Here is a 27,181-nt window from a genome sequence, read left to right on the forward strand (position 1 = left end):
AGCTGAATCGCCGTTTATGGTCGGAACTACGACGGTAACTGAACCTCTTTGAACCTCTGACTTTAATTATTGATGAATGAAAACATGAGTCCGTCTTGCGCCGGTCAAAGAATTTTACGGTGCGCGCGGACGCTCATAAATGTAGTGTGAAAACGCTTCGCTTTTCCAAAACTCCTCGTTGTCCCTTTAAAGGGACTACACTTATTCATGCTGTGACAGAGAATTTGACAAGGACATCAACACTGCTGTCATATCTGTATCTGTACAGTAAATATGGAGTGAGCAGTCAGTTAGCTTAGCTTAGCATAAAAAACAACGAGCTAAGCTCTGTTGGATGTTTCCAAACACTCACTGATCAGCAGCACTGATAAATTAGATTATAATTCATTCATTTTCTTTTTAAATGAAAAAGTATAAAAACTAATTTCTCTTTTACAATAATACTATAAAAATTTTACAGCACACCCAATCCCTATAAAACATTTTTTTGTACAAATCAAGTCAACAAAATATGAATTTGAAAAGTATTGATTTGTTAGAGGTAGAGGTTCTGGTAGGTGGATTCTGTTTCCTTTGGACATAACTAGCCAGCTGTTTGCTTCTGTTGCCAGTCTGTGGGTTAAACTAAGCTAAACAGCTGCTGCCCTTAGCCTTAGATTTAGGACAGTTATGTCACAGTTTGCATGTTGGTGTGTTCATGTTTGAGAAATATCCTGACTCTGACCATATGTTGATTTACTTTTTTGCATGTTTGCCAATATATTGCAATTGAGTGTGTATCTGTGTGCATATGTGGCATCATTCAGGGGTGGAGTTGAGGCGAACAGGACTGGGTGGCACGGAGGAATCCGATGGGTCAGTCATGGGCACAGTCGTCACTCCCATCTTCTTCAGGGAACGCTCGTCTGTCACTGAGATGGAGCGTGAGAACGCAGGACGGGAGGCAGCCGGTGGGCCTGAAATACACAGACAGACAGATGGATGGACGGATGGATAGATAGGTAAATTGAGTCTTTTTTCATTGTTGCTTTCTTTTTCTGTGATTTTTCCCTCTCTCTCTGCTTTGACAGAATAAATGTATCTCACATCACCCCAATAAAGGGAATTGAAATTGAAATTTAGAGACTGAGAGATGTAGAAAGAATGAGATACACATGACATGAAAGAAACAATGCGACAGAGATGAAAGAGGAAGAAAAGCAAAAGAGACACTGACAGGAAGAGAAACAGAGGGAGGGCTGTGTTTGCGTTTTCAATTTATTTAAGTATACTTAAGATCTGTGCTGTACACTTAGATTCCTATTAGTTAAATCCCTCATTGGTATTCAACTGACGCACTCGCCTTTTTATTAGACTCTCTGGAGTAAATGACATCCATTTACTTTTATTACGGCGGATGAATGAAATGAAAACTATTACTTGGTCTGCGCATAGATAAACGCAGTTGCAGTCTTTGGCCTGTAGGGGGTCATGGCAGTGCAGCGAGCTGCAGCAGGTTGAGCAATGACTGCAGATTTGTTGCAGCTTGATGCCTCTCATCATCACACACAGAGGGAACAGGAGAGAGAGAGAGAGAGGGAGCACAGGCAGCAAGATGCTACGGGCCATATTGGGAATTCTACCTTTGATATTGCTCACATCCAGCTGAGGTTCACCACATGAACCAGAAGGGGGCAGGGTGACCACACACACACACACATGCACACACACGCACACACACATGCACACACACATGCACACACGGGCATGCAACACATGCCCAGACCCAGACCCCCACCAGGGCTGACATTTGCTGCTAAGTGCTGCAATGGCTGGTTATTTATGTTGAGAGGACTGGTGATGGGGAGAGTTCAGCAGGTGGCTGCATTACACTGTTTATCAGACCGACGCAGCGGCATTATCACTTCATGAGCCAGTCTACACTCATCTTTCCCCTTACATCTGTCTTTCTGTCATCCTTTTCTGGGAATGTACCTTCTGTCTCTCCCTTCTTGCAGCTCCTTGTGTTGTGAAATGCCTCCTGACTGCTCTTCCCTCTCCAATTTTTCTTCCACAAATGTACACCAACCATCTGGGGAGGCGTAGCGGGGCACGGCTAAGACACTAGTGGTGCAACCAACCTCAGTTCAAGCCTGGTAGTGTTACAGAGTTTACTCATTCAGTGTTTTGTCTTCTTCAACAAGACTGGATATCATGTCAGGCGAGATAAATACAGAGAGTACCTGTTACTGCAAATTCCTAATGATGAAAAAATGCCTGCTTTAGATGAAAATCACTGTGCTTTTTGCCTCTCTGTACCTCCTCAGTATTTCTCCTGCTCCTGCTTATTAAAATGCAAGAATAATTACCACAGAGCTCAAATATACATTTCAAACTTACTGCTCTTTTCATCTACGAGTCATCTCATTCCCGGTTCTCTTTCTCTCTCCACCTTCACCGCTCTCACATCCAGCTGTATTGTCTCTCCTACCCCCCCTCCTCCTACCCCCTCCCCTCCCCATATTCCTCTGTGGTATTTTGGTACAGCGCAGGTCAGGAGCCGCAATCTCACCTGTGTTGTTCTGGCTGGATTTGACTTTGCTGTTGGTCTTCTCTTGCATCGTCCGCTCATACTCTCTCACCTCCTCCAAACCCATCCCTGTGGGGAAAGCACAGTACAAATACACACACACAACAAACACACAGCATTAGAGCAGAGTATGAAATATGTATTAGGTTTTCACAGGGGGTGTATATTGATGATATAAAAATACAAGAAAATACATCTGCACTGTTGTGAAAGTTTTATCATGTGAGCAACCTAAACCATGTAAAACCTAACAGAGTCTGTATAGGACGTCAGACCCACCGTGCCATTCGTCGACCCATGCGACTGCCTGTCTGTGGCCTACCAGGAGAATGTCCCGGATGGCCTGAAGTAAGAAGAAAACACAAAAAACGAAACAGAAAGAATTGTCACAAAGAAGTGTTCAGCTATGAGTGTGAAATGACACATGTAGTGCAAATTTACACTACGATATTACGTAAATACATGCCAATCTTTTGTTTAAACTTCCTGCTTGTTGAGATTAATTGAAATTTATCTTACATTAGTGGAAACTTATCTTAGCTGTGTATTTGCGTCAGCCTTTGTCAAAACTGAAACAACGTCACTGTACATACTGGCATTATTGTAACAATGCTGGGAAAAGGGTGTGGTGTGTTTTTGTTTTTAAATGCTTTCAGTTTTGATATAAATGTGTCGCATGTGATTTTTCGATGAGCTGTTTAATTGGTTCCATAGTGAGAAAGACTTTGAGCTTGAAGAACAGCTGCCCTCTTTTGTGTTGTATCGTAATAAATCTGACCTAATTCCCTAAAACACAGTGTAAATACACAGCATTCAAATAGAAATAGGGATCGCCATGTTACTACAATGCACAAAGTGGAAATACAGTACCAACATACAGAGTCAGAGCTTTATAAAATCCAGTTGGCTTTAAATTCTAATTTTCCTTCTTTATTATTATTTTTTTATTACATCTATGGCTTGTAAGCAGAGTAGATTGCAGTTCTCATCCCTTTCCCTATCTACTTAACGAAAAAGCATGCTGGGGGAAAAAGAGCTGTGCCTCACTCTGTGTATGAAGTCCTCGGTCTTGGTCTGGAAGCCATAGACCTCGAAGCTGCACTGCACCCTCTTATAGGAGCACATGATGGGCTTGTGGTCTTCCCTCCAGCCCTCTTCCAGAGGCCCTCGCTCTGTTTTACTTGAATGCCAACGACTCAGGTCCTGCACAGAGCAAACAGTGGGTATGTTACTTGCTGAATCTGCAGAAAATTTGGCCTTATGAGGCATCTTCTCAGTGGGAGCTGTGTCTATGTGCAGAGTGTGTGTGTGTGTGTGTGTGTGTGTGCGCGAGTGTGACAATATGTGTGTGGAGGTGCAAGCAGTTTGTTGCCCATCACATCCCATATGAGGAGAGTGTGATAACACAAATTACACATCTGTGACCAAAGATGATTGGAAAGTGTTTGTGATTTCATGTTCTCACCATGTCACTTTACATGAGAATGGGGTCTTGCAGTTTTTTTTTTTTTTTGTCTGTACTTGCGTGTGTGTTTTTGTGTGGCACGTCTGCATTGTCCTGTGTTCCCAGGCCTGTGAAATGACCTTTGTCTCCAAGGACTTACAGGCAGTATGGAAGTGTAAAACCTCAGTGAGGAGTGAATGAAGATGGGCAGATTCAAAACAAGTGTGGTGCTAGAGTATTAGGCTGTTAACATGGCTCATAATGAATCTAATCAGCAGATGTAAAAGGAAACATTTATTGTTCATATAGATTTTTTTGTTCTTACAGTCTTTGATGATCTGACTATCAGTGTGGTTTGGAAGTGATAGGATTGGGAATACCACTGACCCGATGTGCATCAACAAAAGTGGTCAGGCCACAGACCATGATATTTCATTTTTTACAGGTCCATGTGAGCTTGGGCAGGCTACCACCAAAAGCAGGTAACGGCCCTCACCACACATCTCTGCCTGAGGTTTGGAGCTAGAGCCAGGAGGCGATTAGCTTAACTAAGCTTTAGGGGGCAACCGCCATTCCGACATCCCACCAGTCCGACATAGGCCTCTAATTGTCTAAATTTAAATTTCTATAATTTTCAATATAACAATTCCTTTAATAGCGTATTTTTTCCCCCAAAAGATTGTGCACTGGTTGGGCTTAGGCAATGAAGAAATGAGTTGGTTAAGTTTAGTAAAAAGACCAGGAAGACTGGTACTGGTGTTGGCTGACACAGTGTTGGTGTCTGTACTTTACATATTTTTACGTCCAGGGTTTTGGAGAAAACACAAGAGTAACCCTGCCTCAGTCAGACCCAGAGTTAAATGAAAAGTCATAGACGCAAAAATCAGCAGCTCGCAGGTGACCTAACAGTTAGTATCATTTGCATGTATTTGTTTGTTGTTGGCCAGCCAGGGTGTTAGTACTTGACCAAATGCTGATTCTTGCTCTCAGTATTTCTGCTCTTTGCTGGTGTTTTTTAAACCTCATGGTGATAATGGTCTAGGTGCTGGTAGGCTATTTTTGAATATTGGAGAGAGCCTGGCTCTCTGTTTTCTTCAGTTTCAAAACCTAATACTAATACAAGCTAACGGGCTGTTTGTTTGCAGTGATAGAGGTGAAGGTTTTATGAAATAACGGCCTTACTAACCGCCACCGTTACTGACAATAAAATGCGTCGTTACTCGCTGTTACTTGCCTCAAGAAGTTCCGTCACAAAATAATACACCCGTTAAAGTGTATGTTATCACGTTAGTGTTTGGTTATCACCAAAAGCCATTTATCTGGAACTACCAATTCACTCAGTATTCCTCCGCACAGGCAGGCTCAGGGAGTGAGTTGGTTAGTTCCAGATAAAGGGGAGGTTAGGGGGTTAGGGGGGGCAGTCCAAATAATTTGACATATTTGAGCATTTTATATATTTATGAAAAAAAGAGTAATGCAATAGTTACTTTTCCTGGTAATTAGTTACTTTTATAATGTAGTTATTCTATTACTAACTTAGTTTTTAAAAGTAACGTGCCCAACACTGTATGTTTGGCATAATGATATGGGAGTGGTTTAGGCTATGTCTTTCTACAGTATGTTCGAGCTAACTCTTAACGGGACAGAAATAAGTTAAAGGTCGAGTTGGAGATCTTGTTCTGGAGCATTTTTTTTTTTATTACAAAATTGTTATAAATCCTCTTCACACTCCGATTGCAACCAATTAATTAAATGTTTTTTCACAAAAATGAAAAAAAGTCAGTCACCTAATCTCTGTTTAGTGGTACTGTATTAGGTAGCCTATACTTGGCTATATCTCCAACAGTCCTGTAAAATATGTTTGTTCTTGTTGAAACTGTTCAAAAACTGTTGAACTGTATTGTGTTATGAGCAGGTATTGAAGAGTATTTTGTCAACCCCATTTAGGAGAGTTGGCTAAATAACAGAAACATCACACTGTATAATACAATGACGTTCACCAGCACCATAAACTACACCCTCAAAATGATTATACAGTTGAATCAACACCTCTGCAACGGTTTCAATAATAACTGAACTTTAAAACCCTCTCGAAGGTAGGATTTATGACGAGACTGTTATATTAGACTGCATTAGTTTTAGCAAGGCCTAATAAACTGCCGACTGAGTGTACTCAACACACTTTGTTCTTGCCTTTGTCAACAGCTCATGGGCATGTTTGTGTGTTTGTGCGAGTACAGTGCGTACCTCTGACTCTTTGTAGTGCTTTTCAGGGATGGGGTCACTCAGGATATCCAGGAAACTCACACTCTTGGCTGGGGTGGGTGTGTCCCCAAACACCTACAACCAAACAGATGGAGGAGGTCATACAGTATAATGAGGCAAAAATACACACACACACACACAAGTACACACTCCCTGCATACTCTCACAGATACAGTCAGTCACTCAGTGGAGAGCAGGATGAGAAGAGATGAGTAACTGTGTAGAAAACTAAGGTCACACACCATAACACCCCTCACTATATCCCACCCTGAGGCCCTTGGAGCAAATCACACTGGTGCAAAGAGAGGAGAGAACAGATAGAGAAAGCAGAGGAGGAGGTGGGGGGTGAACAAGGACATATGAGGGATATCAAAGGAGAAGGGGAAAGGAGTAATGAAGGGGGAAAACACTTTTCATTCAGAGGGAATGGATGGAAACTAGGGAGAGAGCCGAGGCTGCACTTTGATTTGACCTTGTTTAGAATTTGCTCTAACGCCCCACTGAAGTTGTTCATTTCACAGCTGAAACCTAACAAATAAGAAAAATCTGCCATTAGATAATACTTGGCTACACTCCTGCCGTGCTGTTGTTGTTTTGGTTTGTGTCTATTCAAGGTTTTACTCCCTCTTATGGAATGTGTTGCCTCAGCCAGCTGCATTGTGTTGCTTTTTTTACAATGTGCTCAGTGCATGACGCGATAATGGCCTTTTTGCCACTGTCTGTGTCTGGCTTTGTTTCGTATGTGGTGTTAACAATTCCACAAAGATACAGAGATTATTCAAACAAAGTATTTTGACAAAAGTATTAATAGCACACTGTAAAAACACTCCATTATACTGTAAGACAAGCATTTAAAAAGCCACAGAAGCAAAGATATAGATCTACTCTACTTTATTGAATGATTATTTCTCTAAGTAATTAATAGATTGTAAAATTCAATGTGTAATTGTCAGAAATATCTAACTAACTTACTGACTAATTCACTAACTATGGATGCTTACGTTTGAAAGCTTCTTGTAACCTTTAACAACATGACTAGAAACAAGATTCAATGTGTAATGATTTGGCAATTATTGTTTCTCTTCATTGTGTGTGTTTGTGTGTTGGCTGGCTATGGACAAAACGCAGCATGGCAGCCATGCTGAACACGCCGCATGTCTGGCTAATACATCTGCCAATAGTGCATCTTGTGCTTTGTTTGTTTTCTTAGTAATGGGCACATCACTTTGATAAACATTTTATTTGTGCTGCAGAGAAAAAATTGCGAATTCCTCTCCTCCCCCTTGTCTTCTCCTCCCCCTCCTCGCAAATCACTCCATCTTTCTCACCTCTCACTCGTTCAGTCATACTCACATTGTCGTTATCGCCGTTGTTGTTCTCAAATCTCGTCTCAATACGGATGCTGAACTTGGGGAGGAATGATACCTACAGGGTGACAAGAGGTAAAAATGGGGGAAAGAGGGTTGAGGGGCAGAGATAGAGAGAGTGGAAGCGGGCTGCAGATTAGATCCACTGATAGTGGAAAGTGATGAGCTCTGTTGCATTCACGTACAGTAAATGATGTGTGAGAATACTTACTGAGTACTCTGCAGCACCAGGGACGTTCAATATGGATAGGGAAAACAGCATTAGTTACTTATACATGCATGAGCACACAATTGCTCTCACACACATATGTGCAGACACACACACACACACACACGTATGCATATACACACATGCATATACGCTATACACGTTTTCTCAAGGGAATACATGCATAGGCCTACATGGTAATAAATATTTGATGGCACTTGGAAAACCAGCTGTTAAAAGTAAATAAGTTTTGTATAATGCATTGAGGTGAAAGCAATCTTATGTTAAACATAAACAAAGGCACATGAGAACACCTGTGACGGTGTATGGGTAGAAGTTCCAGGCCTTTTCTGTCACATAGAAGAATCGTGGGATGAATGCTTTCGCCCAGGACGGCAGTTTACTGAAAGCAAAGTAAGAAAGGAGAATCACAGTCAGAGAGTGGAAGAGTAGGAGAGTAGGAGAGAGAGATTACGGAGGGAGACAGAGAGATCTAAGTGGTTTTTGTGCCATTTATAGCCAGATTACCTGTAGGCTACTCTCACTACAGCTCTCATTTGTATGACTCATTCTCAATTACACCTGTGGTGATGAATTGTTGCTGTTGCTTCTAGGTCACATGTCAGAACATGATTGAGGAAGAGAATATCCTGCAGTAACTGTACTTATTATGTGTGTGTGTGTGTGTGTATTCTAGTATATCTTTACTAATAAGGACCAATTGCCCCACAAGTACAGGAAGATTAGGAAAATCCTCCACAGTGAGAACATTTCTTTACTTCTTTAAGAGTTTATTTTCAGATTAGACCTTCAGTTTATACTGCTGATTAGAAGGAGCTGAAGTTACATTAGTGTAATGAGTGAGGTTAGCTTAAGGGGTAGGAAATGAATTTAGACTTGAAAGAGAATTAAGGTTGTTGTGTTTTTTTTTTTTTTTAGACTGGACTTCCACTATCATCTCGACTCATTGATGAATTGCCTGTCATCTTGTTCACAAAATACACAGAGCCGGTTCTTTCAGCACAAACACTGCAGTTACACTTGGCTTCAAATTACTGCGGTGTAACAGTCATTAGAACATTTCAGCCCTGCTGCTCACACGCTTCGTTGTTTACTTTGAGGGCTGCAGGTTATCAGCCGGGTTGAAAACTTCATTTTAATACCCCCTATTAAAGGATTATAAGCACTATAGCACACTGCCATATAGTTGTGAGCAAATATAAAGAAACTGTGTTGAATGATGTTTTGTCAACAAGTTTAACTTCTCTTCTGAAGCATTCATGACTGGTGTGTATACACCGATAATGAATGATTGATAGTACCGACTCCGAGTAGTAATCATAGCTAATTGCGTATGTTGGACATAAAACATTCATTAGGTTTATTCACATCAACAATTCATTCACGGGCAGGTTTAAAACTGTTCAACTTCAGGTTAAGGTTCATTCTTGACCCAAGACAGTTCAGGCAGAATGTGAATGTCTACAAACACTAATTTTGGCTTTTACTAAAGGAAACAAAAACAATTTTTTTATGTGGTTGTACATCAACAACATTCTGTTTTTGTTCTGTTAATGTATATAATTTAACTGTGGTTTTACCTGTGCTGTAGGTGGATGTAGATAATCTTTAGATTTAATCTTTGGATGGAGCAAAGCAAACAGTTTCCAGTCTACATGCTACGCTCAAGTAACTGGCTGTAAATTCAAGGACCGTCTGTGTGTGTGTGTCTGTACGTTCATAGTATTTCTTTTGCATGCTTCACCCGCTTGACTTCAGTCTTGGCAGGTGTCTTATGGTGCAACTGAGTGCAGTGCCGAGTTTGCCGTTGTTTGGATAAGAAACGCAAGAGATATAATTAACTGAAACATTTGCCGCTGTTGCCACTCCCCCTCTCATGCACTGATCATCATCAGTGTACATGTAGCCTAAGGTGTTTCTACATGTATGCACATTTTCAATGGGTACTGCTTGAGTACTTGATGTACAGATATGTATTATCAGAGTTTTCATCTAACTTGTTGCCAAAGAGCAAATAAGCATAGCATATCATTCAGGGTTAAAATGTACGTATTACATCGACCATTTGAATGTATCAATAGTTTTTCTACACGTGGCTACAGTGTAAATGACCTTAGACACTGATATATCTCACACACCAGTGGCAAAGAGCTGTAGCTGAAACTTCCAGCACATCCTGTAATCACTACCATTAGGTTGACGTGGAGGTGTTTTGTCAGCTGGCAGTCTGTACTTAGACAATCAGATCTTAGTGTGACGAAGGATGAGATCACGCTACAGTAACCTTTCCACTGTGATAACACAGGATAGGCCTCGACACGTTTCAAACACAGGAGATGCTTGTACTTTAGAGAGGCTACACTGCAGTGTGGGTGTTTCTGTGCCAAGAGACGGTGTTTTATTGCGTGTCGTTGGTGATATGTGCGACCTGCATCCGTAGGACGTACAGCTTCACCGTGAAGCAAGAGATCAAAGATCACACACAATCAGTAATCATAATGGCAGAGCTGACAACCCGAGGATAAGGCTCAGGTTGCGAATAGCCAGTGTTATTAGTATTAACTTCATTAGCAGAGAAACACAGTCATTAGAGTGCGCCCCACCTGCTGAGGTAGATTCTCTTCTCGGTCAGCTGTCCCGGGCCGTGCTGGGGGTGAATATCCAACTCATTTCTCACCACCTCCACCCCTTCTCCCCCACCACTCTGCTCACAGCTGTGCTTACTGATCATGTACAGCTGGCCGATCCTGTACTGGAGCCCGAGGAGAGGTTTAGGAAGAGGTTGATGGTGATGAGGATGGGGATGGGGATGGAGTGGGGTGGGGGGGGGAACAAAACAATAACTGTTGTGAGCAAATATGAAACACAAAGCAAGATCATCTTCCTAATGATGCCTCCTAATGAGGTGACAAATTTGGAGTGTTGGTTTCATTCACAAAATGTTCAGTGATTGTACAGTAGTCATGCATCAAGGAGAATCTAAATCAAGAAGGCGGGCTCTCGCGTTGTGTCTATCGCAAAACGTTATTATGCAACTTTTGAAAGAGTGCCTCCAAATTAATTTGCAATAGACTCATAGACAAACATTCTCCCATGGGTTTAGCTCATGGCGGCTAATGTTAGCAGATTTTCTCTACTTCTGCTACTGCTGCTGTTTGGTTCAAATTCAAGTTATATATATAGTGTCAGTTTAACTTTTTCAGCTTGGGCACAACTATATTTTCTTATTTCTGTCTCCTCTGTCCACATCTATTGCTTACTGTCCTGTGAGACAGATCCTTTCTTGCTCTTCCCGATGTTTCTCTCTTTTTTTTCCCCTATTGGAGGTGCTTTGTTGCTTTGTTCTCTGCTGCAGCCTCAGTTTGTGCCTGATGAGTATTTGCTGTTAGTGAGGTTAAAATTTCCAAACTGACCCCCACGATGAACTCAGTTGGACAGTATCGGTATCAGTATTGTCTTTTGAACAACTCACAAAGTACATGCTTTACACCCCTCCACTCCCCCCTCCCATCGCTGTGGTGTATTTTTTGCTGTTACTGCATATCACTTGGCAAACTTTGTTTTTTAAGTTATTATTATAAAAAAAAAGTAATGAAATTCTTCTTGAAACAACTAAACTGCCCTGCTGTGGCCACCGTAAAGTAATTCATTTTGTTAGTGTGCCACTAAAGCATTATTTTAATTAAAAGTAGAAGCAGAGAACGATGGGGAGACACAGAGAAAGAGGAGGGCAGACAGGAGTTTGCCATTCTTCACTGTATGCTGTTGACATCATGTGACACTCCTCCTTCTTGTTCCAATTACTGTGGAAACTCAACACTCAATATTTACTTATTTGGTATTCAAGAGACTTAATTAATCATTGCGATGGTTGCATTGTGTCCACGGAGCAACGAGCTCCTCCCACACAGGTTGTGAATCTCTTTTCACTTAAAGAAAACAAAATCTCAGCAGGGAGTCGAAAGAAGACTCATCTGTCCTTAAATCACTATTATGCTCTCTCCTCTCTGTGGGAGGAGTGTTGTGTTGAGAAGCGTGCCCACAGCTTTCTGGCATCTAACTTCCTCCTACTGTCTTTTTTATAAGACGCAAGTCGAGGTTTACAAGCCGAGTTTGTCATAAACTCCTGAGAAGTAAATATAGCTCATCATCATTGGGGGCTGGTGGTGTGGTGTGACAGCAAAGTGAAAATGAAAGGATTCATGATTAAAACGAAACCCAGTTCAAAGCTACTTTTTAAAAACCTGTAATAAAATGCCAGAAGCAAAGACGTGACTGTTATGAAATACAGTGTCTGTCTGCTAACAATGAAACACAGTCTAGTCAAGATACCTACATTTGATTGTACTAATATTTACCCTTACTCCCAAATAATAATCAATATCCTCTACCCTGTGAAGTGATTATTTATGATACCTACACATGGGGGTGTAGGGAAAAAATCGATGGAATTTAGTATCGCAGTATTTTGTGTCAATATTGTTTTGATACCCGGATGCCAAATATAGATCTTTTCTTAGGCAAATTACAAAGTTTTAAGTGCTGGAATACGGTAGTACTTTTTATGACTGCTGTTGGTCATATTGTCTGTTTGACAACCCCATTTTGCCGGAGTAAAGCTTATTTTTATGTTGTCAAAGTTTCCTTTTCCTGACATCATTTGCAGTTGAAAAAAAAAGTTAAGAAATTGCAACATATGACCATGTTTTTGTAATACACAGTAGCCATGTCGCACAGTATTCAAACATTTGGTTTCCTCCCTTTTGTAGGGATCTTCTGAGTCATGGAGAAATGACTCAAAAGATCCTGTGTATATATCTGCTGACTTGAGCTTTTAAATCTTCTGCAATTGTTGCCATAATACTGACTCACCAAAAGTCAGATAATCTTCACTCAGGTGCATTTATACAAAACAGACAAAACCCCTCAGTCACAGATGGATAATCTCCATTTATTATTAATGTCGAAAGGTGTGTCCTGTTAAATGGACTAACTATTTATGCAGGTTGTATTTTGTAATTTAGATCTCTTTACACTGACATTATTTTTTTTTTTACTGCTGATAGATGTCACAATAAATTCCCTTTGATTCATTGCTTTAAAGCAATAAAACCTGAACCCATCCCCGGCGGGTGAATACTTTTTAGAGGCACTGTACGTTATTGTGATGTTGCAGGATGGAGGGTGGAATAAAAGCATTCATTCTGCAGCTGCATTTGTGTAAAGTGACTTAGATCACCCAGGGATTTGTGGCTAAATGTCTTGCTTAGGGATACTTGAGCACGCACAGTGGCTGCAGATCGAACACACCATACCCACTACACCACCTGAGCTACAGCTGCCACCTGTCAGCTTTTCCCGCGGCAGATTCCTGGACAGCGTGGATCTGTGTGGCGGTTTTAAGACACACTACTGGATCTGTCAAACTGGAAAATCGACACTAGATTCTTTAAAAAACGCAGCAAGGTTTAGGATGTTTTAAGTGGCTTGGAGCGAGGTAGCTGTCACGACTCGGATGTTGCCTCAAAATAAGCTGCACTTAAACTTACTTTACATTCAGACGAAAAGAGGATTTGCTGCAAGCTCAAGGTTCTCTGTGCCCTGTCCCAATACCGTAAATCCTGTTCTTGGACTGCTATTTATCACTGTCATTGTTGTGGTTACAGGTACAATTGAAAGGAGGAGGACGGGGGGGGGGGGGGGGGGTGTGTGGGAGTGGTGGTGATGAGGACACTCCTTTTGAAGGACACTTTGGCGCATAACTCCCTTGTTCACCCACCTTTTCTTTCCCCGTCGGGATCTCCTTTGTTTGTGAACCTGCAGGCCAAATACCTGTGTTTGAGTTAAGATCTTGTAACCGGTCTGACTAGTTTGTGTGTTGTTGCTGCTGTTGCGAGAGCTACAGAAAGCAAAGGGGAGCTGAGCAGCAGACAGATGGGGAGATAATTTAGATACAACAGTAGCGCTATGATGCTGCCGGCCAGGTGTTGTGCGTTGGCTCCGTCAGATTGGCCCCGCACCCGCTGGTTGCTGAACATGCCTCGCTTACCCGACGTGCCAAAGTCTCCACAGAGCAGCTGCAGGAGGTCTGTGTGCACTGTTGGCACTTTTCTTATCAGCGCATTAACACTTTCAAGATTACGAGTTGAAACGTAGTTGAAATAAAAACCCGCTCTTTTGTCTTTCAATTTAAAGTTGCAGATGGTGGTTTATGTGTCTCTGTGTGTGTGTGTGTGTGTGTGTGTGTGTGTGTGTGTGTGGGAAAGACAAACACACTTACCTCATCTACAGTCAGTGGCATACATATGCGGTACTCTTTCATCAACATGCTGCTGTTAGAGTGAGCGCGGTCTTTGTGAGAACTGTGTCTGTGTTTGAGTCTGTCTGTCTCAGCCGTCTCAGTTGCACAGTGGAGACGCTGAAGCGAGCGACACTGCGTGCTGGACTGCAGTGACCTCTTTTTCAGATGCTCTCTCTCTTCCTTTGTTTTGCTGATGTCAGTAGTCCATGGATTTAATTCCAGTCCCCTCTGGTCAATGAGTATCTACTGTTTTCTTACTTAACCACCTCACTCACTCCCTGCTGCCTCGCTTCTCTTCCTCACTTAATCTGCCGGACGCGACTTTTTTTTTTCTTCTTTTTTAACCGCTGTGTCTCTCTCTCCCCCTCCTTCTCTTCTTACTTCTGCTTTCTAGTCTCGTGCCTCCGGCTGTCCTTTCTGTTTGCTGTTTTTCTCTCCCTGCTTTCTGTTTGCTTTCCTTCGCCACACTGCAAAAGTGGTAATTAGCTGCAAGGTTAGGATTGAAACCTAACCTCTCGACCAACTCTACCTGTTCTTTCCCTTCACTCTGCCTCTCTCTGTGTGCTTTGTTTAATGCCTCCTCAGACTTATCATGTGTAACCTTGCTGTCAGCCCTGTGCTCCTCCCTTTCCCCTCAGCCGTCCTCCACTGCTTTCTGTTCCTCACAAATTCCTTTGCCTGTTCTCTCCTTATCTCCCTTTTTTTTCTCCCTCCCTCCTTCTCTCCCTCCCACAGTATCCACTCCCCGCCCACTGTACTGTACTTTACTACTCCCTACCTGTGGCTCCCTCCCCCTCCCCCTCCCCCTCCCCCCACCCCCCCCTCCTCTCTCCACCTCTCTGATTTTTATCTTCACTGTCGCCAGCACTATTTTCAGCACTAACAACCTCTGTCATCTCTCTATATCTGGCAACATTTAGTGACACAGTTTGTTAACAGGAGTCTTTTGAATTTGAAGCACATTCCTCACATGGGACCCCTTACCTCCTTCCCAACACTCTTTGTTATGACGACGCTCGGGCTACATGAAAGGCTGACACACACACAGTGGTAGTCAGAGTGGGCCATTGGATTAAATATTACCAGAGCCATGAGGACTTCCATTAAGCACAGCACCAGAGTCGCTTACATTGTATTACTTCATGACCTTCAGCTTGGTTTAATTGAATCCGTGTTTAGTCAGTGAGTAGTGGAATTGAAGCAGTCATAATTTCTCGCCTATGTCCTTGAGTGGCGGGCCGCTCTCCCTTTGTGTGAGTGGGAGCTGACGCCGCCTGCCAAGCAGATACTGTTGCCCTCCCAATCAAATAAGGGAAGCAGATGTTTGGCTCCTCTGGGTCACTCTGGCAGGGGCCAAAACCATTAACCGACCCTGGACCCCCCCCCCCCCTCTCTCTGCTGGAATTCACAGGTTTTTTTCCTTGCGCGCCTTGAGACGGAGCCAAAGTGGCTCTCCTCACCACATGTCTTTGCTATCATCCGCTCCACAGTGAAAGAGCGGTGAAAACAAATTCCTGGTGGGGTTGGCTCCTATCTTATCAGATCAGTGTTTAGAGAAGGGAAGCCACTTCAGAGGGCTGAGGTGTGCTTCGCTCATCGCTGCCTCCATTCTCCGTGGGCTCAACACACACAGAGCTCTGACAGCACATGCATCACCTCGGTTTAAAAGATGATTGGTGGTGACTTAGATGTGTATTCAGCAGTTGATTGAGCCATTGATTACTTTGATTGATTATTTCATTCTGGTTTCAGGGTTGTTTGGGAACGGCGTTAATGGAAAACTATGGTGAGAAATGGCAGCTCTCTCGGCTGGCTGATTCTGCAAATTATGGAGCTGATCAAAAGATTGGTTTCCTCATTGATTAATGGATGACACATGTTTCACTGTAGTCCCTGACTTCTCCTCTGCTTTATCCGAAAGATCAGAGGGGAAAGAAGATACTGGAATTAAGAGACCAAAATAATCTTTGTGCATTTTAATTATAGATGTGACAGCAGAAAGGTGACAGAGACGGGAGAAGACATGCAACAAAGTCCTCATGGCACTAACCCACCTTCAGGCAGAGTTTTAGATACACTGTCTTTCATTTGGCACGTTGAGTTAGCAGGAAGCTTGAACGTGGTCACACCCTATGAATTGCATTCACACCTGGCAGGAATCCCATCACAGTTTAGGCCAATCCACTTTCAGATGCGATCTGGGCCAATCCACATCGACACTGCTGTGTATTTAGCACGCATTCACACCTCGCATTAACATGTGTTTTTCCCAGGTCAGGAAAGATGACCAGGTTAACTTGAGCACATCATAAATGTCTGTGTTGTGGTGCCTTGCAGTGGAATACAGTGCAATATCTCAGTTCACAGAAGATTTGTTTGCCTGAAACATAGCATTTTCAAACTTTCTTCTTAATGATTACATTTTTCTGCCCCACAGCAATTAATTTGATGATTTATTATTTGAAATTTTAAAAAAAATTCTTTTGAAATTAGGGAGCTTTTTAAGTTATAAAACCATGATTGATGTGTACAATAAAATCTCACAACCGTAGTGTGACAGCTAAATTTATTACTTTTGTGATGAACTACAAAATTAATCTTTCAACACTCATGAGCAAAATTCAGCTGAGGAGGCAGTGCAGCAGTTTTATCTGACTGAAACATTTTGAAACTCTACTTCTGGTCAGAGCTGCCCGTCCTTATTTCCAGTCCTGCAGGACGGAGGAGCCGGCGATGATGGAATTGGAGGGGACTTCATCACGGTGCTTACACCTATCACATCCCCTCACATCATTAAATGAAAAATGAATGGGTGCACTTAAAAAACTGGTGAAGCGTTCTTTGACCTCTATGTTTCCTGCTCTGTTCATTCTGTTCATGTCCGAGTGTGTATGTGTGTGTGTGTTTGATAGAAAGACAATGTGTGTGTGTGTGTGTGTGTGTGTGTGTGTGTGTATGGTAGTGGCTGTGCGTCAGTGCAGCGATGACAGTGAGCAGTATGGATCTGTACTAAGCTGAAAAAAGGAAGAAGCAGATCATTAACCGGTGGGCCGACTGCCACTGCTGCATTACTGGCTCTTCAATCTCAAGGTGTGGTCACAAGCCAAGGTCAAAGGTTCTCTGGTGTCCCCTCCGAGCGTGTGAATGATGGCCCCCTCCCTTCTGGGCCTGGATTAGCAGTAGCTCGGTGGAGGGCACACGGCTGATACGCTGCAGCCTTTTCATCTCACGGCAGGGTTAAAGGTAAGGCTTTGAGCAAGATTTAAGATGATGAATTCAGCCGCCTGTGAGGATGAGGTTTGACTGGTTTATGAGCTACATGTTGTACAGTTATGAAGTGTGGTAAGTACCAGCATCTCTCTGTGAGTTGTCCAGATCCTCAGCCCCCCCCATCTTTCGGCTATTAAGACAAGCCTGCTGGATGCCTCTGATTTCTGTTTTGGTCCAATCATCAAAAACCTGAAGTATTTAGGTCAGCCTTTAGCCTAGCAAAGAGAGAGACAAGAAGAGAGAAAAAAATAACAGTGAGAGAAAGACAAAGTACATATTCCATTATTGTCCACTGTTCAGAGAGTGTCTCAAAGCACAAACGCCGACAGATGCAACTGCTTCCGCAGACAAAAAGCAGCCTGGTTGTTGTACTAACATCTCCGCGTGTTGTGATGTGTAATGTGTGTTTTATGTGCTGTGAGTGGGGGGTCTTTGTACGCATGTGTGCGTGGCTGGCTCCTCTGTGTTGAGATGTGAGCTTAAGCTTAATCTCCTTGTAGTTGAGTATCAGGCTGGTGCTAAGACATTGATTGGGCCAGCTCCTTAATTGATACCACTGGAGGACCGCCCGCTAGGGGGAATGTGGATTCTGTGTGTGTATGTGCGCTTTTTGGTGTGTTAGAAGTTAGAAGCGAATCCCCCGGTGACCTGGATGAAACAGAGCGCTCACTTATCCTTATCGAATCCCAATCTCGTGTTGTCAAGCTGTGTCCCACTGGGAAACGCACGCGCATGCCAGTGAGGAAGATGAGCTCTTACCCGACATTGTTAGGTTTCTCCAGACAGAGCTCCAACCACGCCAATCAGGGCAGAAACCCAACATGATAACTTTGCGCAAGAGACTGCCTTTGTTAATTTCTCCAAATACACACACGCCCGTATGCACAAACACACTGAGCGGCCCCCCATACACGCACTCATATGAACACATGCCATTACACACCCGGGTGTCTTGCTCTAGCAATCAAGTCCTGAGACGCCAGTTATAAAACATAATTATTTATTCCCAGCTTTTCTCCATATTCATGAGCTCGGCAGCATAGACTGAATCCCATACATTGTTGGATGTATGTTCCCACATGAATTATAGATGTTATTTGAAATTGTTCAGTGTTCTTAAATGTCGTTATTAATCTGAACAAGGAGCAGCAGCACCAGCTCCTCATATCCACAGAGGAGAAAGAAAATGTGTTTTTGTCTCTGCAGAGTGAAGAAAAAAGATAAAGGATCCAGATCTATTCTATACTGTAGCTTGCATTTATTCCTTTGTGTATTTGTGAGTCTGAGAGAAAGAGAGAGAGAGAGGAGGAGGAGAGAGAGAGTCCTTATGTGCATTTGAGGCAGTCAGAAGCCAGTGTGTATCTAAAGGCGTTCAGAGCAGCGATGATCAGAGGGTGTGAGACCAACACATTCATCAGGGCTCTCCACAGGGACAGAAGTTGAGGCGTGCCACAGAGACGGGGGAAAAAAAATGCTGCGGACCAAGAAGAAATGAAATAATTTATTCCAGGAATGAAGTGGAGGGGATTTGGAGACAAGTATGTGTGGAAAGGGTCGGGCGGAGGAATGGATTAAGGCTACGTTCAGTGTCTGCGTGAGATAGAGGCCAGCACTGTGGCCCTGCACTTTTTCCTATTCTGCACACACTTCCACTGAAAGGAAATTCAATTGCCACTCTCCCTCACTTTCTGCCCAGTGTGCGAAAGTGGCAGCGAATGGGAAAGAGAGATAGACTCAGCAACTGAATGCAAAATAAACGCACACATGTAGCGCAGTATACAGGGTGGGGGGATTTTACATAAAGTTGAAAAGGCATCTCCGGCTGTTTTAAACACTCGGCAGCGCTCTGTTGCCCCTTATCTCGTCTTTACCATCCCCCCATCTCTTTGTCTCCATCTCATCTAACCAGGGCCACACCACCACACCATCTTTAATGTTAACACTACAGGCTCACAAATTCATCCCAGTGGCTTTAGGGCCAGCCTTACACGCCAAAAGAAATAAAATGTGATAGGGTTCACAAACGGCGGTTGAATGCCGCACCGTGCAATAATCTCAGAATACTCCCCGCAGCTCAAGGTCTGTTTGTTTAACGACATCCACGCCATATGGAGGAACATGTCAGTCACACAAAGACAAAATGACAACAGAACCAGAAACTTAAAAATAAATAAATAAATGATGCGATGTCTATCACTGAACGGGGAGCGATGTGATGCATTTCAACAAGTTGCAGCCTCACACGCTGCACCGCTCAAACCCAAATGTGACGCTCAGAACTGCCATTTGGCCCGTGTGAACATGTCAGATTAAATTTAAGGTGGAGTACACTGGCAGCCTGGCAGCACTCCTTGGAGACACTAGATGGCTTCTCACAACACACAACCCCTCAATCTCTCACTTCTTGTATCTGTTTCTTCTCTTTTTCTGTGGGACGTGACAAAAGCTCTTCTGAAATGGAAGGAATCTTGTGTTTTTGAAAATAATAAAGGATTAGTTTTCATAATTAACCTCATTTACTGCATTTTTTATTGCCATGATATCAGTTTTGATTAAGATCTTAAATCTTGATGTACATTGTGTGCGACAGGTGCTGACAAGTGATAAGTTGTTGAGGGTTGGTGATATTAAATGATGAATATTTTCTAAATATTGTAACAACAGTAAACATAAACAACCTTTAGCAGTCAACAGTCATATTTATAGAGTAAAATTATGATGTCAAAAACTGAATATGTCCTGTAAAAAATCTGTGCATGCTGCGTCTTCCTACGATCACTTGTTTTTAACCCGTTTCCCTCTTGGAAAGTGTTTAACCAAGTCAAAATCAGATTATTTGTCAGTCAAAAGTAAAAACAGCTCTTGTGTGAACATGGACCTTTTATCTGTTACGTTTGTGGGTACTCGGAGTCCTGAGTTTATTGTGTCAGATGTTGTTGTGAAGCTGCAGGCCCTCCATCTTTGTTTAGCATCTGCCCTCTGGTCTAAGTTTTTCAATAAAAATAGCAAATAGCAAGACAACAAAACTATAAAGCAGCAAACATACAAGCCACAGATGGCCTTTAAAATTAAACCACTGAAGTTTAGCCGAGGAAGGATTTGGTGAAGTGACAGTGGAAATAAACAGCAGATACCTGAACTGAAATGAGTATGTAAGTCTTATTTATACCAGAAGTATCAAAAGTAAAACCCAATGTAGAGAAATTGCTTCCATGAGTACACTGGATTTATATTTACAGATGCATTCATATAGGCAACATGACTGTTGCTGACCAAGGTGGAGCCAGTAATAAGTTTTTAAGAATATGAACTAGTTAAGTGGAGCATGTGAGTAAATGTCCTTATTTACAATCCACCATTGATACAGTGGTGAAATGTTTTCGGCTGAGGGGGCCTCACATCACACAGTAAGTTTAATCAACAGGTGATCAACCTGCTGTGTTACGGAGAGAGGAATGAACTAGGCTAATCAATATTTCAGTAATTTGACAATCAATTCAGTGTGTTAATTATTTTACAACAACAACAAACTAGCTTCTCATGTATGTTTACGTGGGCTCTTTGAAACGGTCATGGAGGTCATTAATTATTTTTGGAGATGAAGACAGACTGATAAATTGATTACTGACTGACAGACTGATAAATAATTTTTAGTTGTAGTTTAATTTTCAACTTAAGAGAAACATTTCTTTTTAAAGCTGTGTATTGTTCTCTCTGACCCAACAACACCCTCTCACATCCTCACTGCTGGCTCCACTACTAAATTCTGTGATGCTATTAATTTATCATCCTTTAATTCATTACATCTGCTCTAGATCCAGATGCTCCATCAAATTCATTTAGATCAGTCGGTGCCTATCCATCCTTGACCAGTTTGTACCGGTAAAAACTAGGAAACAAAAATCACATAACCTCCCCAGGCTGAACAATCACATTTGGGTCCTTTTTAAAAGATGCTGCAGATAAAATGGACAATGAAGGGTCAGACAGTTTCAAAGAACATTATGTTTAAAAATCAAATGTTAATTTATCAGAAAGCAGTTAAGGAGGCAGGATAAGCACATTTCCCTCAACTGATCTCTAGGAATAACCAGAATCATTACAGTCTTTTTTATTCTGTCATTAGCAGTCCCTCCATCTCTTTTACACAACCTTAGCTGCCTGATAAAATTTCTTGTTTATTTTGTAAATAAAATGGAGAATATCAGCTCCCATATCCGGCCTGATCCTTCCATTCTTTCCATTCCCCATGTTAATTCTAGGTCTTTTACCCATTTTCAACCCATTACAATTCAAGCATTAGAGAACAGCCTTACACACGAACTCCTAATGCATATAGATACCAGGCGCCCTAAGCTGCACAAGGAGGTATTTTTCCCTGTTAGCCCTGTCATTTGACTGTTATTAAAAATTCACTGGCCCCTTATTTTCCAGATAGCTTTAAACATACAATTATTCACCTATTGCTAAGGAAACCCAATTTGGATCCTTCCTTGTGTAACTGTAGACCAATCTCAAAACTGTCTTTTTTACCTTAGGTTCTGGAGAAAGTAATTTTATCCAAACTGACATCTTTTATGAACATTAATAATGTTTTTAACAGTTCCCAGCCTGTTTTCACTGGCACTTAACAGGACAGAGACAGCACTTGTTAAAGGTACTGTATGTAACTTTTCTGCATTAAATGTCTAGACCACTGATATATTATTGAGTTGTGCACTTTATCTTATCCCAAATGTTTCAAGCAATTCCCAAAAGAAATCTTACATTTAATCAAGATAACATTTGGTCTCCTGTCATTGTCATCAGTCCTGTGGTTGTCTGCTAGAGACAGATAAAATTGACTTCTTACTTAGCCACATTTTTAAAATGCAGCTTTTAGATCTTGCCTGTTACTTACTAATATACGTATTTAAACAATTCAGACATCTTGCGTGAGTAGAAAAACGGGTTGAGCAAACACACAGAGAAGCACTGATTTACTGCTTCATTTTCTGATTCTATCAAATTTAAAAACCTGGACCGTTTGGAAGAGAGGAGAAGACCTGTGTGTTTAATTTGGATCCGGGTATAAATACCTGAGGGACCCAGGGGTGGCAGAATTTACATACTGTGCACTTAAGGTTACTAATGACCAGCTGCTCACTGTAGATAGAGATGACTGATTGACTTTAGTTCTTTTAGATTTAATTACTGGCTTTGATACTGTTGATCGTAGTGTCCTCTCACACATCCAAATGCGTTGGAAGACAGGGCATAGCTTTTAGTCAACTACTATAAGGATTATGTCTCCAATAAAACTTCCTCTGCCACTCTGGGAAAGTTCCTCGAGACTCAAGTGAGATGTGGTGTCCCTCAAGGATTCTTGGCTCATGATAATCTCTAAAATTTCAATCACAGAAGGTTGTCCCGTGTTTTTATCTATTCTCTGCTTGACTTATGCAAAGCCCTTTACGCAGGTATCAGCCAAGGTTTTGTCCTTTTATCTCCAGTTGGTACAAAATGCTGCTGCCCCACTTATTACCAGGACAAAGAAGCATGACCATATCAACCCCTTCTTGCCTCTCTACACTGACTCCCTGTTAGATTTTAGATTTAAAATAGTGTTTCTCATCTTTGAGGACTTGGGCAGCCTCACTCCAAAATACCTCTGGTTTATTGACCTGGTACACACAGCAAACTGAGAAGAGTTAAATTATTTGGTAAAGTTAACTAGAACATTTCCCCACAGAAATGTAGTGCCACAGGGGGCGCTGCTGGGGTGTGATCTCTGTCGACATGGGAATCAGACCTAAGACCCCTTAAGATCAAGAGTTACATATTGTACTGACAGAGCTGATCAGACAGACATGAAGGAGCTGAACGTGTGTGTGTGTGTGCATGTATGTGCCACATCTTGATGCCAGGTGTGTGAGAGCACTGCCCCACCAAGCGACACGCTGGGTGAGAGAGAGAGAAGTGCAGTCGGAAACAGTGACAACACACCACAGAGCAACGTCTCGATCATTAACAGAGTTAGTGAACGTACGAGAGAACTTTCAAGTTGAAATGGACTGTGTTGGTTGTAATAGCGCTGTCTGAGCTGGTCTGTTCTAGTGATTCTTCCTCATACCAAGTTATTTGGAAATATAATGAAGTATAGTATGTATGTATGTGTGACTGATGTTGTTCTGTGACCTGCCCTGAGTGGGTTTTGAACCCTGGTCTCCTGCACCGCGGGCAATAATGCTAACCGTTTCGCCAAGAGGCCAATGGTCACTTGGCAAGTGGGTTAGCGCGTGTTTTATGGGTGAGTGAGTTTAACTTCAGTCCCGCCACACGCTGTCACTTCTCCTCACTGGTACCCGACTGTGACTATACCCGCGGACCTCCGTTACATATGTATGAAATAGTATGTATGGAATATAATGGATCACATCAGGTTGATGCAATGTTGATAATTAAAGCTAATACTGTATGTATTTGGTTGGTTTTAGGTAGTAATCAAATCATTTATCTTAAAATATTCATAATATATGATTTTATTTCTAATGTTGTTATGGAAAAGTATAATAAACTTGTCCATATTATGCTGATATTCCTTTTTATTCTTCTCTTGACCAATTATAGATCTTGACATTAGTTTGGCTGCAGAAAAATCACAGCCATTGGAATTGGCAAATTCCACTATTTTCCTCTTATCCACAGGAAACAGCAAGAGAGGCCTAAAAAACGATCGCAATGAGGCAAGACAGGTAAATCTTGAAACCATCTAGAAATATAAATACGTTTGAAGATTGTTAGTGTTAGAATCTTACCAATTTATTGAAGCGAGTCAAAATAAACTAAATTAAAAAAAGATGCCATCAAAGCTAAATATGTCATTTTCATAAATCATGAACCTTATAGCTTTAAACACTATTGATTTTGCAGAAGATGCGATGTATGTTCCCTACCCCACTGAGGTCCATGAGTGGAGTCCTGCTGTTTACACACAGGTGACAAAAGGTGAGTATCGTTCACCGTTACATGCCCCACACAATGTTTCCAGCTTCTTTTAAATCCCCTCTGGAAACTTTTCTCTCAGTGATGGACTTAGAAATCTTTGACACAGATTTATATTCACACTGATTGTTCCTATTTATTTATTATTGTTTTTCTTCCTCTGTGCTCATGGTCTTTGGTCTGAGTCTCATATTATTTGCCTTTTCTGGTTTAATTCTACTGCACTTAAGCACAAAATGTAGGCACTTATTGTGTGTTTTCTTTTTATGCCACTTTACATCTACCATATTTCAGAAGGGAATTCACTCCACTGCATTTGTTTCATTGCTTCAGTTGCTTACTTTAAAAATAACAGTGTGTGCAGGTACAGCTGAAACAATAAATCAAATGGTGTAAAAATAATGTGCAATTGTCAATCTTTTTTTTCCGAAAATATAAAATGTACTTAACATGTACAGATAATGTGTACATACATGTGCATATACATACTATAGTAACATTTCCAAGGTAGCATATTTACTTGTAGGGGGGTACTTTCCATGGGGTAATAGTACATTTATCTAAGTACAGGAGCTGAATGCTTCCTCGACTACTGGTAACATATTAATAACATCGATTAATATGAAAATTTCTTCCACAAAACAATCATAACTTGGCTACAAATGTTGTGTGGTGTCCAGAATTCGAAGTGCACCCTTGTTTCTGTGCATCTGTGTTCCCCATGTGTGTGTGTGTGTGTGTGTGTGTGTGTGTGTGTGTGTGTGTGAGTGAGTGAGATAGAGAGAGGGAACCTTATTGTTTGATTGTTAGCTGAGAGCTAAACAGATGCGTAAATAGAGATAGGGGAGCCCAGTCACATCAGATTAGACCAAACAACAAAAATCAAACTGTCTCTCACTTCTCACTCTCGCCCTCGCCCTCACTCTCTCCCACACACACACACACACACACACACACACACACACACACACACACACACACACACACACACACACACACACACACACAGGGAGTGGAATTGGGAAAAACAAACAGACCTTGGCAAAACAATGTGCCTGAATCATACGTCCAGCCTCTATTAACCACAACAGGAAAACATGCTCCCACACAACATTACACTTTTGTATAAATGTATTCAGACAGCGTAGGTCTTTGTGTGCTACAGGAGCATACCGACACACACAGCGGAGTAAATACAGTGGTGACGCATGCCATCACATGCCTCATAAACCCTAATGTTACCACTCCAATATCTCCGTAGGCTCCGGGCAAAACAGAGAGGCCACCAGAGACAGAGAAAGGAGGAGAGAGAGGAACACATGGGCAAGCTGTGATGATGAATTGATTGATGAATGCAAATGAAGATGAATGCATGTGGCAAATACAGATAACAAGAGGAATATGAAGAGTACAGCGGCTGGTTCACCTTTTCCCTGTAGCAGAAAATATGAATAGCTGATGTGTATCTGGCCTATTAATACCACAGCAGCGACAGTGAATGCACCACTGAACCAGATATGGATCCCTTATCACAAATCGCATGGCCCAGGAACAGCGGCCACCCGTCTTCCTATACCATCTGGAGCCTAATCACTGGGCCGGGACACACTGCTCAGCTTAATCGCCCTACATCCTAACCTTTATTACCATATGGACCGAGTCCTAAAACTGACCAGAAATCAGTGTACATGTCGAGCAACCAGCAGCAGTTTATGCTTTTAATTGTTTGTCCCTAGTGCAGCATCACTTCATCACAAAAACATCCTGGGTGGAAACAGCCAGGTGGAAACAGGTGGCGAGTGTGTGCAGGTTTTATCAAGAAAAAACACTCTCTGCTTCCAGGATTTTCTGTTTCTGTCATTGTAAGAATAAATGTTTTTGTGTTTTGATCAGTTGCACATCTGCCAAGTATTTAATAGTCTAAATGTTTTATTTGTTCAACAGATTCAGAATCACACACAGGCCCGTGTGTGTTTGCCCATGGTGTGCACCTTTTTCTAATGCTCATTGTAGATTAAAGGGTTAGTTTGCCCATTAAAAAGCATAGATGTATTTTTTGGTTTGTTTTTTGTTGTTAAACCTCGAGTGATATTTTGGTTAGTTTGTTTTATTTTCCTCGTGTGTTTTCTGTCTCTGAGATTTCTGCCTTACAGTTTTTATTGGCTTATTGTAATAATCATAAAACATAAAACAATGAAATAGTTCTGTGGATTATCAAGAGTAAATGAGGACACTGATTCTGGAAATAGATGTTGCTGTTAAATTTTTATGTCTAGTTTTTCAATGCTATGAGCACCACAAGTTAAATTCCACTTTGCTCTTTTGTGTTCAGGTGGAGGCAGAAATCAAAACTACCTGCATGGACAGATACCACTGGACACCAGATGAAAAGGCAAGTGAGAAAATACAAACCCTTTGTGATTTGGGTGAACCAACTCTTTAAAAAGCACATTACTAAATCAAAATGGTATGAACCCTATTTATAAAGTGTAATTTGTGCACACGCACTTGTGGGTTTCTCAGGACAGATCATTTTAAGTTTGATAAAGGGAACATTGCCTCAAGGCATTGATTCGAACACACACACACACACACACACACACACACACACACACACACACACACACACACACACACACACACACACACACACACACACACACACACATCAACGCAATACTGCAACTTGAGTATGGTCTCTGTTTCACCTCGGAGTCAGTCCCATATTGATGATTGTTCAATTAGATGGAAC

The 27,181-nt window shown here is 41.8% G+C and overlaps 1 protein-coding gene and 1 long non-coding RNA gene across 2 annotated transcripts; one reads left to right on the plus strand and one right to left on the minus strand.

Moving 5' to 3' along the window:
- Positions 1–460: 460 nt before the first annotated feature.
- Positions 461–14,841, minus strand: pitpnc1b (phosphatidylinositol transfer protein cytoplasmic 1b). Its single transcript, XM_085801467.1, has 10 exons — positions 14,155–14,841; positions 10,478–10,626; positions 8,168–8,256; positions 7,857–7,864; positions 7,632–7,703; positions 6,261–6,353; positions 3,617–3,772; positions 2,849–2,912; positions 2,552–2,638; positions 461–956 (listed from the first exon to the last, which is right to left on the minus strand). Exons 1-10 carry the CDS (start codon positions 14,200–14,202, stop codon positions 799–801), a joined length of 924 nt encoding a protein of 307 aa, XP_085657593.1. The 5' UTR covers positions 14,203–14,841; the 3' UTR covers positions 461–798.
- LOC146971874 (uncharacterized) lies at positions 875–27,006 on the plus strand. Its single transcript, XR_015037833.1, has 3 exons — positions 875–1,001; positions 16,863–17,418; positions 26,762–27,006. It is a non-coding gene; the product is annotated as an uncharacterized LOC146971874 (long non-coding RNA).
- Positions 27,007–27,181: the final 175 nt, after the last annotated feature.

The sequence above is a fragment of the Trachurus japonicus genome, chromosome 16 (assembly GCF_045865225.1).
Source record: "Trachurus japonicus isolate A0001 chromosome 16, Traja_1.0".
Taxonomy (NCBI): domain Eukaryota; kingdom Metazoa; phylum Chordata; class Actinopteri; order Carangiformes; family Carangidae; genus Trachurus; species Trachurus japonicus.